Below are 18,910 nucleotides of genomic sequence, written 5' to 3'. Positions count from 1 at the left end.
ATCATACTTCAATAAAAAAAAGAAAAAGGCAGAGAACAATTGAAGTTAAGAATACATAAAAGAATCAGGGGAAACCTAGGGAAAAAATAAAAAGTAAATAAAAGAGTAAAAAAATAGACAAGTTGAGGGAGAAAAAGAACAAGTGGAAAGAAGAGAGTAAGCCATGGGGTTCAGATAAAAAGTTAACTTATTTTGTGAGCTTTCACTTGTGTGTTGGTCATGGAAGGTCACAGATGAGAGGCTCAAACATAAATAATATGAAAGAAAATTGTGAAGAAGAGGAGAGAGGAATGTGGGAAGTGTTCCCTGAGTTTCTGTATACACACCCTTTGTTGTTTTCCAGGAAGTAAATGTTTTTATTTCTTTATTTCTTTATTTTTTATTTAGACATGTTTATTTGAATATGACCTCTTTCTAAAGTTTGAATCTATTTTTAAATATACAGATAAGAAACTGTTCTACCTTATTTAGAAATTCAAAAATTAATATGGCCTACTACATTGAAAGAATATAAAAAAAAAATAATGAGAAGCTAGAAGCCTTCCTGCTAAGATCAAGAGCAAGGCAAGGATATTTACTCTTACTATTTTTCTCTTTTCAACATTATACTAGAATTTCAAGGTAATGCAATAAGAACAGGAAATAAAAGATATAAAATTTGGAAAGAAAGAAAAAAATATTTTGTTCTCAGATGACATGATTGTGTAAATAATCCCAAAGGATCAACAAAAGAGCTATAAGAACTAGTAAATGATTATGTAAGGTAGCATAATGAAAGGTTAATATATAAAAGTCAATTGCTTACATATATATAACAATAAACAATTGAAATTTGAAATTAAAAACAATACCATTTACATTAACATCAAAAAATAATTGGTTATGAATTTACAAGACCTGTATTAGGAGAACTGCAAAAGTGTAATGTAACAAACTCAAAGATCTACGTAAATGGAAAGATATTCCATGTATATGGATATGAAGATTCAATATTGTCAAGATGTCATTTCTTCCCCACTTGATTTATACATTAAATACAATCCCAATCAAAATTCCATTTGGTTATTTTGTGGATACTGACAAACTGATTTGGCAAACTTATGTTTATATGGAAAGGCCAGAATAGCCAACATAATACTGAAGAACAAAAAAGGATCACTTCGACTACCTGACACGTATACTTATTTTAGAGCTAAAATAATCAAAACAGTGTGGTATTGGCAAAGAAACAGATAAACAGATTGATGGAATGAAATAGAGAAATCAGAATTAAATCCACATAAATATAATCAACTGGTCTTCAGTAACGGAGCAAAGGCAGGCAGTTCAATGGAGAAAAATCCTTTTTAAAATGGTGATGGAAATGTACATGCAAAAAATTAATACTTATGCCTTTCATAAAAATTAGCTCAAAATGGATCATAGAACTAAATGTAAAATACAAAACTATAAAACCTGTAGAAGATAACACGGGAGAATATCTTGGTGACCTTGGATTTGGAGATAACTTTTTAGATAAACATCAAAAGCATGTTGTATGAAAGAAAGACATGGAATTGAATATCAAAATCTTTGTCTTTAACAATGGGGATCAGATTCAGGAATGTCCACAACATATAGTCAATCAATAACTAAAATTTTCAATATAATCTGTTGTTTTTTTCTTAACTTCTTGACATATTTAGATCATTAATAAAGTGATAAATTGCTAGGAAGTCTAATTTAAAGAAAAGTACATACCCAAAAGAGTTGGAAACTTATCGTTTCACAAAAATCTGCACATGGATATTTCAGTAGTTATATTTATAACTGCAAAAGTTTGAAAGCAACCAATATGTCTTTCAGTGGTGAATAAATAAATAAACTGTGGTAAATCCAGACATCAGACATGAAGGAAATTTAAGCGTATGTTACTACGTGAATGAAACCACTCTGAAAAGGCTATATACTGTATGATCCCAATTATATAACATTCTGGAAAAGGCACAACTATGCCGACAGTAAAAACATAACTGGTTGTTGTAGGTTGGGGCTGGGGGAGGCTTAAAGAAGGATAGCACAGAGGATTTTTTGGCCAGTAAAATTCTCTTATGGTATTATAATAATGGATACATGTTATTTTACATTCATCCAAAACCATAACATGTACAACACAAAGAATGAAGCCTAATGTAAACTATCAATAGTTTGGGTGATTATGATATGTCAATGTATGTTCATCAATTGTAACAAATGTACACCTTTGATGCAGAATGTTGACATTGGGGGAGGCTATGCATGAAGGGAAAGAGATGTATGGGAAAATTCTATATTTTCCCCTCAAGATTTCCCATGAACCTAAAACTGCTCTAAAAAAAAGTCTTATTAATAAAAAAAAGTGTATCAGAAATGAAAAAAGAATATTACAATGACTGCCAGTACTTCAGAATAAAGTTTCTAAACAACTACATGCTCATAAAATTGAATTAAAATAGCAAATTATAGAGTTACAAGTCAACTCTGTCAACTGTAAATAATAGAGTTATCTGTTGAGATGTCATTGGAAAGTAAACACAGCTTCTCCTAGATTCAGTTACATTTTACTTGACATTTTAATTCTAATTTTGAAATTAACAAGCATAGACAAAATCTTAAAACAAATACAGAAGTTTACTCTTCTTTACTTAATTTATGTCATATTTCATAGTGAAAAATTTTATTAAAAAATCCAAAAATCTAAGTAAAATAAAAATGAAAACTAAATGATAGTATATGAAGAAAACAAATATGTATCTAATAAAACAGTATAAATAATCTGTAATCTATAAATTTGTTTTGAGATTTAATAAAAATCATTTGGATTGAAGACCTAAAAATTAAACAAAGGAAAGTGAAAGATCAGGCCAATAATTGTAACTATAGAAAGTAAAAAACAAAACATGAAAATGTAGTTATCCTCTTTGTTAACAGCCTTTAGAAAATTAAAGACAATGCAAGAGGTATTTTATATATTCTAAATCCAATCAATTTAAAAATTATAAAATTAAATACCGATAAATATGGTAAATCTGGAATAATTCTTATCATGTTGACTGCACCTTGCACTGATTTTCTTTTAGGAAAAATAATTTTAAAAGGACCAAACTATAAATTTGAAGATGTAAAAATTAAATACAAATGTAACATCAAATTTATATTAGCAGATTAAGATAGATGAGCAGTTGAGAAGAAATAAAAAATGTTTGGATAGGTTATATTTTGTATTAGAAACCTCTTCATAGGAACAATCAAAAAATTCATGTCAACAGGTTTTTTAAGTATACTCTTTATAAAATATTATATAGCCATAAATTTTAATTATTAAGAAAATGAGGGAGAACAAAATATATTCATAATTACAAGTAAAATGCAGATTTATTTGCATAACAAAAGAATAAATGTTTTTCATTTAAACATGTTATTAATTCATAAGTTGTGGATGTTCACAATAAATTCAACACATATAGTACAATTTGTTTAACAGTGTTTGAATTAGCTCCACTGATATTTTTTTCCTATTTATTTATTATTATTGTTATGTTCAGTTAGCCAACATATAGTACATAATTAGTTTTTGATGTAGTGTTCAACGATTCATTACTTGCGTATAACACCTAGTGCCACCCCACTGATTTTCTTTATACTGGTTAACTATTTCCAGGCAAGGTCAGTTTAAAAGTAACTAGACTCTCAATTCTCCCAAGTAAGATAAACTTTTATTTTGAATTACCCACAAAAATAACATTTAATTTAGAACTATAAAAAGAAAAGTTACTTACCCCATTTCCTCTGCATTTTGCAGCAACATTACATTTGTTTTCCACCAAATGAACTTCTTTGCAGGTTTTGTTTATACAATACTAAAATAAAACAAAGATATTTCATAATCACTCACACATTTGATGTAATATGAAAAAAAATAATTATTTGTTATATACACGTAAGAGATGCTCAAGTTGAGACATTTTATTCCATATTACTCTGATTCTGGTACAAAGATTCTAGCATTCCAATACAAAATCTAAACAATAATCAATTAAAGAAAAATAACTGAGGGTGTTTGCCTTGACATATGTTTTGTAATAATGTAATATAATTTGGGTTTTGACACTTAGAATTTGGAATTGAAATTTTCTATATTATGTTAAAGTTCTGTTATGAATAATTGGTTAGATTAATAATGATTTGTCTCCTCAAAAATTGGAACATAATTAATTTTGTTTGGGTTTCAAATATAAGTTAATATTTTGGATCATAAATTATCATGAACCTTTGTTAAAATATTGATAAGAATAATTTGTCAAGAGAAATATTTTAACTTCATTTGTATCCATTGTAAAATACTTGTTACATCAAAATGGGTAATCCAGGGGTAGTCACTTGGATATGTAACTTTTGCTTCATTTACCTTTTTATATTTTGTTAACTAGCCTCCTGGCTTATGTTCTTTTGTTTTATTTTAAAAGGAGCATAAATTAGGATGCCTGGGTGGCTCAGTTGGTTAAGCATCTGCCTTCAGCTCAGGTCATGATCCTGGGGTCCTGGGATCGAGCCCCACATGGGGCTCCTTGCTCAACAAGGAGCCTGCTTCTTTCTCTCCCTCTGCCTGCCCCTCCCCCTGCATGTGCTCTCTCTCTCTGTCAAATAAATAAATAAAACCTTTAAAAAATAAAAAAAAATAAAAATAATCTTAAATTATAAGTAATACATTGAAAGTATGAAGATAATAAGAATAAAAATTGGCTTTTTGCAATTATTTCCTGAAAATTAACTTACACCCAATATATAAATAATGTTGCATTTGCCAGCCTACATTTGCTTCCTCTTTTCAACATTAATATTGGAAATTCTAGCCAAAACAATTAAGTGATAAAAATAAGAGGCATACAAATTATAGAGAAAGAAGTAAAATTATCTCTGTTTGCAGATGACATAATCTTATGTATAGAAAACCCTGAAGACTCCACACACAAAAAAAGACTTTCAGACTAATCTGCAGGGGCGCCTGGGTGTCTCAGTTGTTAAACATCTGCCTTCGGCTCAGGTCATGATCCCAGGGTTCTGGGATTGAGCCTCCCATCGGGCTCCCTGCTAGGCGGGAAGCCTGCTTCTCCCTCTCCCACTCTCCCTGCTTGTGTTCCCTCTCTTGCTGCCTCTCTCTCTGTCAAATAAATAAAATCTTTAAAAAAAAAAAAAAGAACTAATCGGCAAATTCAGTAAAGTCACAGAATAAAATATTAACATACAAAGAAATCAAACTCATTTCTTTACACCAGCAATAAACATAATGAAAAACTTAGGAAAACAATTCAGTTTTAATAACAGTATTAACTATTATTAACCAACTGAACTTAACTAAACAAGAAGTGATGTGTACATTGAAAATTATAAAGGAATGCTGAAAAAAAATTAAAGATATAGAAGGATACCCTGTGTTTATGGACGGAAAAACATAATATTGTTAAGATGCTAATATTATCCAAAGCAATCTACAAATTCAATGCAGTCTCTGTTAAAATTCCAAAGACACTTTTTCAGAAATAGAAAACCCATCCTAAAATGGAATTTCAAGGGACTTCAAATAGCTAAAACAGCCTTTAAAAAGAACAAAGTGGGAGAAATCACACTTCTTGATATCACAACTTTCTACAAAGCTACAGCAATGAAAACAAAGCTACAAAGCTATACCAATGAAAAATTGGTATAAATTCAGAAATGTTGATGAATGGAATATATTAGATAGCCAAGAAATAAATCCTTGTATATATGGTCAAATGATTTTGCTGCCAAGACCATTCAATGGCAAAGGACAATCTTTTCAACAAATGATCCTGGAAAATTGGATATCCTTATGCAAAATAATGAAATTAGCTCCTTATCTTACACCATATACAAAAATTAACTCAAAAGGATTCAAGACCTAAAGAGCTAAATGATAAAACTCAGAAGACATAGAGAAAAGCTTCATAATATTAATCTGGAAATGCTTTTTTGGATATAATACCCAAATGGCAGGGAACAAAAGAGAAAACAAATACATTGGACTTCATCAAAATTAAAAGGACTTTTGTATGTCAAAGGACACTATCAAGAGATTGAAAAGGCAATCCACAGAATGGGATAAAATATTTAAAAATCATGACCTGGTAAGGGATTGGTATCCAAAGTATATATAAGATTCCTTAAACTCAACAACAGCAAACACCAATACCAAATTAAAAATGGGCAGAAGACATAAATAGACATTTTTCCAAAGAAGATATAGAGATAGCCAACAAGCTTGTGAAAAAAAAGTTCTACATCACTAATCATTCAGAAAATGAAATTAAAAACACAATATCACTTCATGCCTGTAGGGATGGTTATTATCCAAACAAAAACAAAACAAAACAAAGTAAGTGTTAGTAAAGAAGTAGACAAACTGGAACCCTTGTGAATTACTAGTGGGAATGTAAAATTGTGCAGCTACCATGAAAACCAGAATGGCCATTTCTCAAAAAAATAAACATAGAATCAGAATATGATCCAGCAAATTCACGTTTAGGTATATACCCAAAGAATTAAAAGGCAGGGACTTGAAAAGATGTTTGTACACCAAATGCTGTTCATAGCAGCATTATTCACAATAACCAAAAGATAGAAACAACCTAAATGTTCATTGATGGATAAATCAATAAACAAAAAGTGGTATATACAAATGATGGAATATTATTCAACCTTTAAAAGAGTGCAATTCTTAGTTTGGAAAGATAGCAGAGTAGAAGGACCCTGAGCTCACCTTGTCCCATAATCTCAACTAAATATGGTCCACATGCAAGTCAACAAAATGGAGAGTGATGAGAGGACTGACAGAACAAACTCCACAACTGAATATAGAGAAGAAGTTGCATCTGAATGGTCAGGAAAGTCACAAAGGCATAGGGAGGCTGCTTGCAGGAGGGAGAGAGCTGAGCATTTAGAAAGGACAGAGAAACAAGCCCTCACACCAGGGACCTCAAATGGTGATGACTGATTCCCATAATGTTTGGCTTTAGAAACCAGAGGGGCTGATAGGGCGCTTGGCTGGCTCAATCTGTAGAGCACATGACTCTTGATCTCTGGGTTGTAAATTTGAGCCCCATGTTGGGTGTAAAGATTACTTAAAAATTAAATCTTGAGGCACCAGTATGGCTCAGTCAGTAGTCATCTAACTCTTGATTTCTGCTCAGGTCATGTTCTCAGGGTTGTGAGATTGATCCCTGAGATTGGCTCCATGCTCAGTGTAGAGCCTGCTTGAGATTCTATCTCTCCCTTTGCCCCTCCCCCTGCTCACTCTCACTCTCAAATAAATAAATAAATAAATATTTAAAAAATAAAATACAATCTTTAAAAAGAAAGAGGGGCTGAATTTTGTGAGTTTATAAAACCAGTAGTATTTGAAGCCTGGAGATTTAAAAGTCTGCTGCTTCAGCACTGGCCATCCCAGGAAGGCGAGTGATAGCTGGATCACTGCCTTTAAAGAGATAGCAGCCCACAGAGAAGCAACATAAAAATGACAGTGTACACAACTCTGGGGGAAAACAGGAGACAGATCTATTTATACTGATTTCAGAGTGTGTTGGATGACTTCTCTGAAAATGAAGGAGCTGGAAGACACCATTTTCCTCCCCAGCCCCACAGCATAAACACAGAGCCACCTGCAGGAGAACGGACTACACAGACACTTGCTACCTAACCTTCTTTCCAGTGAGCTACACCCATGAGTTTTCCTAAGGACTAGCCCACTCCAAACCTGCTAGGCTTGGCCCTGGCCTCAGGGCAAATTTTGTCAAGGCTATGCATGTGCCCCAACTAGCATCGGTGCACAGCTGCTTACAAGTGAAAACCCATAAGGTAGCAGGAGATTTTTCAACAGAAATTTTGCAAGTCAGAAGAAAGCATGATATATTCAAAGTGTTGAATGGGAAAAATCTACAAACAAGAATACTCTATCCAGCAATGCTATCATTCAAATAGAAGGAGAGATGAAGAGTTTCCCAGACAAACAAAAACTAGAGGAATTCATGACCACTAAACCAACTCTGCAAGAAATGTTAAAGGGGAACACAGGAGGGGTTCCGGTTCCAAGATGGCAGAGGAGCAGAAGACCTAAAGTCCATCTGGTCCCAGGAATTCAGCTAGAGAGCTACCAAACCATTCTGAATACATATGAATGCAACTGGAGAATGAAGAAAAGAGAAGCAGAAACTCTATGAACAGAAAAGCGACCACTTTCCGCAAGGAGGAGAAAAGATGGTGGAGGACTAGGAGACACTTTCTCAGCTGGTCCCCTGAGTCGAGCTGGATATGTACCAGATCATCCTGAACACCCAAAAATCAGCCTGAGACGCAGGAAGATACATCTGGATCTCTACAAAAGAACATCTCCAGTGGTAAATATTAAGTTACAAAGCAGGGAGCTGTGAATCTGCACACAGATATTGGAAGATGAACGGAAGGGAGAAGGAGCCGACACACTCGGGCGCCAGGAAGCAGTAGCCTCCTGTACTGGGGAATGGGCCAGACTTGCGGACCGGCACCCTCGAGAGAGCAGACTGAGACCGTGAGCCTGGGAATGCGTGTGAGCAGACTGAAAATCGGAGCTCCAGAGCGCTCACTGGAACCAGACTAAAACCAGGAGCTCGGGAGTGCCTGTGCAAACAGACTGAAAACCGAGCTCCAGAGTGCTCACTGGAACCAGACTGATACTGGGAGCTCGGGAGCATGTGTGACCAGACTGAAAACCAGCGCTCCGGAGCACGCGTGAACCATACTGAAACAGGGAGCTCGGAAGTGCGCGCAGGAACCAGGGGCCATTGGCGGTGTTAGAAGCACAAAGGACAGAGACGGGCCAGGCCTGAAAGTGAGGTCTGGGAGAGCAGCTGTGGGTGTACAACCTGGGACACTGCAGGGTTTTTAGCAGCACCAACAGAAATAGAGTTAAAGTGGCCAAGAGAGCTCAGTGGAGAGTGGACTGCGATCTGTCTGTTCTGAGACAGAGGCTAGGATACAGCCACTGCTACTCTGACTCTCAGAAGAGTCACAGAAAACCACCAGGGAAAGCCGCCAGAGAACAAAAGCCCAGAAATACCAGCTCACATTGTGCCCATCCCCATCCCCCCTTGCAGGGGATAGGGCAACTTGATCCAAACAGGGTTGCCTGAGTATCAGCACAGCAGGCCCCTCTCCCAGAAGGCAGGCTGAAAAATCAAGACCCCCACATCCCTAAGGACCTATAAAACAAGTGCACACTGCCTGGGTCCTGGTCAATAATTTGGGCTCTGGGCATCCCCGCAAACTCTCCTCATCAGAATGACGAGGAGGAGAAATCCCCCCAGCAAATAAAAGATAGTCTGTGGCCTCTGCCACAGAACTGATGGATATGGATATAACCGAATTGTCAGAAATGGAGTTCAGAGTAACAATGGTCAAGATGATGTGTAGGCTGGAAAAAATATTAAGGAAAATATTAACAAGAATATAGAATCTATAAGGGCAGAAATGAGAGAGAATCTGGCAGAAATTAAAGATGCTATGAATCAAATGCAGTCTAAACTAGATGCTCTGATGGCCAGGGTAAATGAGGCAGAAAACCAATTACTGAATTGGAGGATGGGATGGTAGAAGAGAAAGTTAAAACAGAAACTTGGCTCAAAAAAATACAATCTCAAGAATGTAGATTACGGGAGATTACTGACTCAATGAAATGTTCCAATGTCAGAATCATCTGCATCCCAAAAGGGGTGGAGAAAAACAGAGGTCTAGAAGAGATATCTGAACAAATTGTAGCTGAGAAGTTCCCTAATCTGGCAAAGGAAACAAGCATTCGTGTCCAAGAAGCAGAGAGGACCCCTCCCAAGGTCAATGAGAACAGACCTACACCATGTCACATCATAGTGCAATTCACAAATATTAGATCCAAGGATACAGTATTGAAAGTGGCCAGGAGGGAAGAAAATCCTTACATACAGAGGGAAAAATATCAGAATAACGTCAGACCTGTCTACAGAGACCTGGCAAGCTAGGAATTGTTGGCAGGGTATTTTCAAAGCTCAATCTGAGAAGAACATGCAGCCAAGGATCCTTTATCCAGCAAGATGTCATTCAGAATTGATGGAGAGATAAGGACCTTCCAAGATTGGCAGAAACTGAAGGAATTCATAACCACCAAACCAGCCCTACATGAGATATTAAGGGGGGTTCTATAAAAGTAAAAAGGCCCCAAGAGTGATACAGAACAGAAATTTACAATCTATAGAAACAAAGACTTCACAGGCAACATGACATCATTAAAAACATATCTCTCAATAATCACTCTCAATGTGAATGGCCTAAATGCTCCCATAAAACACCACAGGGTTGCAGATTGCAAAAAAGACATGACCCATCCATACGCTATCTTAAAGAGACTCATTTTGAACCTAAAGATACATCCAGACTGAAAGTGAAGGGATGGAGAACCATTTTTCATGCCAACAGACCTCAAAAGAAAGCTGGGGTAGCAATTCTCATATCAGACAGATTAGATTTTAAACTACAGACTGTAGTTAGAGATACAGAAGGACACTATATTATTTTTAAAGGATGTATCCAACAAGTGGATATGAAAATTATAAATATCTACGCCCCCAATAGGGGAGCAGCTAGATACACAAGCCAAGTCTTAACCAGAAAAGAGAGACATATAGATAATAATACATTAATAGTAGGGGACCTCAACACTCCACTCTCAGCAATAGACAGATCACCTAAGCAGAAAATAAACAAAGAAGCAAGAGCTTTGAATGATATACTGGACCAGATGGACCTCATAGATATATACAGAACACTACACTCCAGAACAATAGAATACTCATTCTTTTCGAATGCACATGGAGCTTTCTTCAGAATAGACCATATACTGGGTCACAAAACAGATCTCAACTGATACCAAAAGACTGAGATTATTCCCTGCATATTCTCAGACCACAATGCTTTGAAACTGGAACTCAATCACAAGGAAAAATTTGGAAGAAACTCAAACACTTGGAAACTAAGAACCATCCTGCTTAGGAATGATTGGGTAAACCAGGGAATTAAAGAAGAACATAAGCAATTCATGGAAACTAATGAGAATGAAAACACATCAGTCCAAAACCTATGGGACACTGCAAAGGCAGTCCTAAGGGGAAAATACATAGCCATCCAAGCCTCACTCAAAAGAATAGAGAAATCTAAAATGCAGTTTTTATATTCTCACCTCAAGAAGCTGGAGCTGGAACAGAAGAACAGGACTAACCCACACCGAGAAGGCAGGTGATCAAGATTAGAGCAGAGATCAATGAATTAGAAACCAGGAACACAGTAGAGCAGATCAACAGAACTAGAAACTGGTTCTTTGAAAGAATAAATAAGATTGATAAGCCACAGGCCAGACTTATCCAAAAGAATAGAGAAAGGGCCCAATTTAATAAAATTATGAATGAAAGGGGAGAGATCACAACCAACACCAATGAAATAGGAAGGATCATTAGAAACTTTTATCAACAGCTTTATGCCAATAAATTAAACAACCTGGAAGAAATGGATGCCTTCATGGAAACCTATAAATGACCAAGACTGAAACAGGAAGAATTTGATTATTTAAACAGACCGATTAATTATGAAGAGATTGAAGCAGTGATCAAAAACCTCCCCCAAAACAAGAGTCCAGGGCCTGATGGATTCCCCGGGAATTCTACCAAACATTCAAAGAAGAAATAATACCTATTCTCCTGAAGCTGTTTCAAAAAATAGAAACAGAAGGAAAACTACCAAACTCATTCTATGAGGCCAGTATTACCTTGATCCCCAAACCAGGCAAAGACCCCATCAAAAAGGAGAATTACAGACCAATATCCCTGATGAATATGGATGCCAAAATTCTCAACAAGATTCTAGCTAATAGGATCCAACAGTACATTAAAAGGATTATCCATCATGACCAAGTGGGATTCATCCCTGGGATGCAAGGGTGGTTCAACATTCTCAAATCGATCAGTGTGATAGATCATATCAACAAGAAAAGAGTGAAGAACCATATGATCCTCTCAACTGATGCAGAAAAAGCATTTGACAAAATACAGCATCCTTTCCTGATTAAAACACTTCAGAGTGTAGGAATAGAGGATACATTCCTCAATCTCATAAAAACCATCTATGAAAAGACTACAGCAAATATCATTCTCAACGGGGAAAAGCTGGAAGCCTTTCCCTTAAGATCAGGAACACGACAAGGATGCCCACTCTCATCATTATTATTCAACATAGTACTAGAAGTCCTTGCAACAGCAATCAGACAACAAAAAGGGATAAAAGGTATCCAAATTGGCAAAGAAGTCAAACCGTCTCTCTTCGCAGATGACATGATACTCTACATGGAGAACCCAAAAGACTCCATCCCCAAACTACTAGAACTTATAGAGCAATTCAGTAACGTGGTGGGATACAAAATCAATGCTTAGAAATCAGTTGTATTTCTATACACGAGCAATGAGACTGAAGAAAGAGAAATTAGGGTATCCATTCCATTTACAATAGCACCAAAAACCATACGTTTTCTCAGAATTAACTTAACCAGAGACATAAAGGATCTGTATTCTAGAAACTACAAATCACTCTGGAAAGACATTGAAGAAGACACAAAAAAAATGGAAAAATATTCCATGCTCATGGATCAGAAGAATAAACATAGTAAAATGTCTATGCTACCCAGAGCAATCTACACTTTCAATGCCATCCCAATCAAAATACCAATGACATTTTTCAAGGAACTGGCACAAATGGTCCTAAAATTTACGTGGAACCAGAAAAGGCCCCGAATCGCCAAGGAATTGTTGAAAACGAAAAACAAAGCTGGGGGTACCATGTTGCCGATTTCAAGCTATACTACAAAGCTGTGATCACAAAGACAGGATGGTACTGGCACAAAAATGGACACATAGACCAACAGAACAAAATAGAGAACCCAGAAATGGACCCTCGGCTCTTTGGGCAACTAATCTTTGACAAAGCAGGAAAAAACACCCAGTGGAATTTTTTCCAGTCTCTTCAATAAATGGTGCTGGGGAAATTGGAAAGCTACATGCAAAAGAATGAAACTTGACCACTCTCTCACACCATACACAAAGATAAACTCCAAATGGATGAAAGACCTCAGTGTGAGACAGGAATCCATCAAAATCCTAGAGGAGAATATAGGCTGTAACCTCTTTGACATTGGCCACAGCAACTTTTTTCATGACACATCTCCAAAGGCAAGAGAAACAAAAGAAAAAGTGAACTTGTGGGACTTCATCAATATAAAAAAGCTTCTGCACAGCCAAGGAAACAGTCAAAAAAACTTAGAGGCAGCCCACGGAATGGGAGAAGATATTTGCAAATGACACTACAGATAAAAGGCTGGTATCAAAGATCTACAAAGATCTCCTCACCTCAATACATGTGAAACAAATAATCAAATCAAAAAATGGGCAGAAGATATGAACAGACATTTTTCCAATGAAGACATACAAATGGCTAACAGACACATGAAAAAATGTTCAACATCTAGCCATCAGGGAAATTCAAATCAAAAACCACATTGAGATACCACCTCATGCCAGTTAGAATGGCAAAAATTGACAAGGCAAGAAACAACAAATGTTGGAGAGGATGTGGAGAAAGGGGATCCGTCTTACACTGTTGGTTTGAATGCAAGTTGGTACCGCCACTTTGGAAAACAGTGTGGAGGTCCCTTAAAAAGTTAAAAATAGAGCTACCCTATGATCCAGCAATTGCACTACTGGGTATTTACCCCAAAGATACAGATGTAGTGAAGAGAAGGGCCATATGCATCCCCGTGTTCATAGCAGCATTGTCCACAATAGCTGAATTGTGGAAGGAGCCGAGATGCCCTTCAACAGATGAATGGATAAAGAAGATATGGTCCATATATACAATGGAGTATTACTCAGCCATCAGAAAGGACTACTACCCAACATCTGCAGCAACATGGACGGGACTGGAGGAGACTATGCTAAGTGAAATAAGTCAAGCGGAGAAAGACAATTATGATATGGTTTCACTCATTTATTGAACATAAGAAATAGGAAGACCGGTAGGAGAAGGATGGGAAGAATGAAGGGGGATAAACAGAAGGGGGAATGAACCATGAGAGACTGTGTACTCTGGGAAACAAACTGAGGGCTTCAGAGGGGAGGGGGTTGGGGGATTGGGATAGGCCAGTGATAGATATTAAGGAGGGCACATATTGCATGGTGCACTGGTTGTTATATGCAAATAATGAATCATGGAACATTGCATCAAAAACCAGGGATGTACTGTATGGTGACTAAGATAACAAAATAAAAATTATAAAAAATAAATGTAAAAAAAATTAAAAATAGTAAAAGGCAACACAAGAAAAAAATTGTTAAAGAGGACCCTTTAAGGAAAGGAGAAACTGAATGTGAGTATATAGATAGGAACACAAAAGTAGTAAAAATGAATAATTTTGTAAAGAATCAGTGAAGGAACTCACACACAAAGGATATAACATATAATAATATCTACCTAAGACATAGAGAGGTGAAGAGAAAAGAATGAGTTCAAACTTAAGCAATGATTAACTTACTATAGACTGCTATATGCAGAAGTTATATACAAACCTAATAGTAACCATATATCAAAAACCACTAATAAACATGCAAAAAATAAAGAGAAAGAAGTCCAAATATATCACTAAAGACAATCAGCAAAACATGAAATTCAAGAAAAGATGAGAAAATCTTTAGAAACAACCACAAAACTAGTAATAAAATGGAGATAAACATGTTTATCAATAATTATTTTGAATGTTAATGGATTATATGCTCCACTCAAAAGATATAGGGTGACAATGCATAAAAAACAACACCCATCTATATGCTGCCCACAAGAGGTATATTTTAGACCTAAGGACAAATGCAGATTGAAAGTGAGAGGATGGAGAAACATCTATCATGCAAATGGATATCAAAAGAGAGCTGTAGTAGCAATGTTTGTATAGGAAAAAGTAGGTTTTAAAACAAAGACTGTAACAGGAGACAAAGAAGGACACTACGTAATAATAAAAGAGACAATCCAGCAAGAAGATGTAACAATGGAAAGTATTTATGCACACAACGTAGGAGCAACAAAATATATAAAACAGTGAATAACAAACATAAAGGAACTAGTTGGTAATAATACAATAGTAATAGGGGACTTTCACACACCACTTATATTGATGGACAGATAGCGCAAACAGAAATACAACAAAGAAACAGTGGCTTTGAACGACACACTGGATTAGACATATTTAACATATATATATATTCAGAATATTCCATCCTAAAACAGCAGAGTACACATTCTTTTCAAGTGCACATGGAACATTCTTCAGAATAGATCACATTAGCCCACAAAACAAACGTCAACACATTCAAGAAGATCAAAGCCATATTGTGCATCTTTTCTGACCACAAAGTTATGAAACTAGAAGTCAACCAAAGAAAAAAATCTGGAAAGTCCACAAATACACAGAGGTGAAATAATACACTCCTAAACAGTGATTGAGTCAACCAGTAAATAAAAGAAGAAATAAAAAAGTACATGGAAGCAAATGAAAATGAAATCACAACAGTCCAAAACCCTGGGAAGCAGAAAAAGTGGTTCAAAAAAGGACATTTACACCAATACAGGCCTACCTCAAGAAGCAAGAAAAATCTCAAACAGCTTAAGCTTATACGTATAAGCGCTAGAAAAAGAAAAACAAATGAAGCTAAAATCCAGCAGAAGAGAAATAATAATTAGAGCAGAAATCAATGATATAGAAATAAAAAAACACATAGATTATTAATCAAGAAATCATTTTCATTAAGAAAATGAGGACAATGTTATCAATAATTTTGAAAACAGAAAAAACATACCATTATAGCACTTTAATGACACTGCTAACTTCACAAGACTATTTTATAGAGATGCTTTCAATATTTGTGGTATTATTGTCATATTTTGAGTAGCACAAGAATTTTTTATATACAGACACAAAAGACAACATAGGCTTATGAATAAAAATTTATCTTTATAGGACAAAGTATAAAATTATTGTAATTGAACATGCTAGACTTAATCCACTTTAAAAGTCTAGTTATAAATCCTGAAATCCACTTTAAAAGTCTAGTTATAAATTATATGTTTATTAAAAATAAGAATCTTGCATTTCAAAAAATATCAATATTTTCCACATCCTGTGATGAGAGCACACTTTGCTTCCATTCAACACAATGCTCTTATATCTGCTGTCAACATAAATATGTGTCACACAGAGTCTTGGAAGTACACTTTTAATCAAATAATATACCATAAATGATGTACTATAACTAGTAGTTTTATAATAAATTTCTATTTGCAGAATTCTGGTTTCTATGCATTTTTAAAAGTAAAGAATGCATTAAAAAAGTATTTGTGTCTGGGGTCGCCTAGGTGGCTCAGCTGTTAAGCATCTGCCTTCGGCTCAGGTCATGATCCCAGGGTCCTGGGATTGAGCCCCGCGTCTGGCTTCCTATTCTGTGGGAAGCCTGATTCTCCCTCTCACACTCCCCTTGCTTGTGTTCCCTCTCTCACTGTCTCTCTCTGTCAAATAAATAAAAAAAATCTAAAAAAACCAAAAAACAGGGGTGCCTGGGTGGCACAGCGGTTAAGCGTCTGCCTTTGGCTCAGGGCGTGATCCTGGTGTTGTGGGATCGAGCCCCACATCAGGCTCTTCCGCTATGAGCCTGCTTCTTCCTCTCCCACTCCCCCTGCTTGTGTTCCTTCTCTCACTGGCTGTCTCTATCTCTGTCAAATAAATAAATAAAATCTTTAAAAAAATAAAACATAAAATAAAAAAAACAAAAAACAAAAAGAAAAACCCAAAATCTTAAAAAAAAGTATTTGTGTTTGAAAATGTTTTTAAAAATAATTATTATTTGTGTGAGGGGAATTGTAATTATTTAGCAACAAAGAAAATATAGTTATTTTTAAATAAAAAAATACCAAAATATCAATGTGATACATACATCCAAATATAATTTTCCCACAATAACATAACACACATTACTACTGTTATAACATTTTTCATCCTCCTTAGTTAAGAATAGACCTACTCTTCACTGGAAGCTCAGAATAGCAGCAGTGCTTAGCATCCTTGAGTCTCCTAGATAGTTATGATCAAAGTCTCTAGCAATTCTGAACGATTTCCCAAAATTCTCAATGTAAATTTAATCACATTGCTTCCTAATCTCAACTAACATAAAATAAGAGGAAGTTTAAGATCTTCACATACCCAAGTTTTTCCTTATGAATCTAGACTACTCAAATACCATCAGTGAACTCCCATATATTGTTTTTTTTTTTAGATTTGGATAAAATAGAACTATAATTCCAAAGAAGAAAAAATGCATGATCATATCTATTGACAAAATTCAATACCTATTCATGATAGAAAAAAAACCCTCAGCAAACAAGAAATATATATATAATATATTATATATTATATATATATAAATATATATATAAAATATAAATATATATATAAATATATATATAGAGAGAGAGAGAGACAGAGAGAGAGAGAGAGAGGGAGGGACTACCAAGGGGGGGAAAAAAAAAAGCTGTCCCTTTTCACAGATGACATCATTGTCTACACACAAAATCTTAAGGAATCTACAAAAAAGTTCCAAAACGAATAAATGCATCAGCAAGGTTTTGGATGCAAGTTAGATATATTAAAAACCACATTTCTGTATACTAACAACAATGAAAAATTAGATAAAAAAACACAGTACTTCTCCCAAGTGAATAAAATACTTAGCTATAAATCTGACAAAAGATGTATAGGATGTATATCTTGAAAATTATTTTAAAAAAAGTCAATAGCTACATAAATAATTTAAAAGGCTTACCATATTCATGGTATGGTAGATTCAATACAGTAAAAATATCAATGCTTCCCAAACTGAACTGCAGTTTTAACACAATTCTTATTAAAATTCCAGAAAATATTTTATTGTCTGTTATTAAGTTTATTTTAAAATTTATATGGAAAAATGCAGGACTTAGAATAGCTAAAACATTTTGAAAAAGGGAAGTAAAATGAGAAGATTCAGTCTACCTATTATTAAGGCTTATTACATTACTGAACTAATCAGGAAAATATATTTGTGGGTAGAGATAGGTAGGTAGATCAATGTAACAGACTACATAACCCCAAAATAGATGCACAAAAATACCCCAATTTAAATTTTATAAAGGTACAGAAAAAAGAACCTCAACCTAAACCTCACACCTTATAAAAAAGTTAACAATACAGCAAAGACTTACTGTAAAACTCATTATACATTTTTAGAAAAAAAAATTAAAACATGGAAGAATATCTTCATGACCTAGGGCTGGATGAAGTTATTAGACTTGACACTAAAAGCATAGTCTATAAAAAGAAAAATTGATAAACTGGACATCATGAAAATTAAAAGCTTAAAAAAAAAACAAGCTACAGGGGCGCCTGGGTGGCACAGTGGTTAATCGTCTGCCTTCGGCTCAGGGCGTGATCCCGGCATTACGGGATCGAGTCCCACTTCAGGCTCTTCCGCTATGAGCCTGCTTCTTCCTCTCCCACTCCCCCTGCTTGTGTTCCCTCTCTCGCTGGCTGTCTTTCTCTGTCGAATAAATAAAATCTTTAAAAAAAAAAAAACAAGCTACAGAATAGAAGAAAACATCTGCAAACTTGAGTGTACTATTTATAAAAAACAAAAACCAACATCTTTTAAAAAGGTAATCATGAGTAAACGTTTTACTGAGAAGACTGTATTGATGG

The 18,910-nt window shown here is 35.1% G+C and overlaps 1 protein-coding gene across 1 annotated transcript in view; it reads right to left on the bottom strand.

The window, feature by feature from the left end:
• The window catches only part of LOC130541838 (disintegrin and metalloproteinase domain-containing protein 18-like), a 220,725-nt gene that overhangs the window by 42,045 nt on the left and 159,770 nt on the right, over window positions 1-18,910 (bottom strand). Inside the window, exon 20 of the mRNA XM_057303392.1 lies at window positions 3,798-3,878. Within this exon, the coding sequence (XP_057159375.1) occupies window positions 3,798-3,878 (81 nt within the window). The remainder of the gene's footprint in view (window positions 1-3,797; window positions 3,879-18,910) is intronic.

Source organism: Ursus arctos, unplaced genomic scaffold, assembly GCF_023065955.2.
Source record: "Ursus arctos isolate Adak ecotype North America unplaced genomic scaffold, UrsArc2.0 scaffold_27, whole genome shotgun sequence".
NCBI classification, from domain to species: Eukaryota; Metazoa; Chordata; class Mammalia; order Carnivora; family Ursidae; genus Ursus; species Ursus arctos.
Note: the sequence above shows the minus strand (reverse complement) of the source record. Positions and strands in the feature narration are given on the sequence as shown.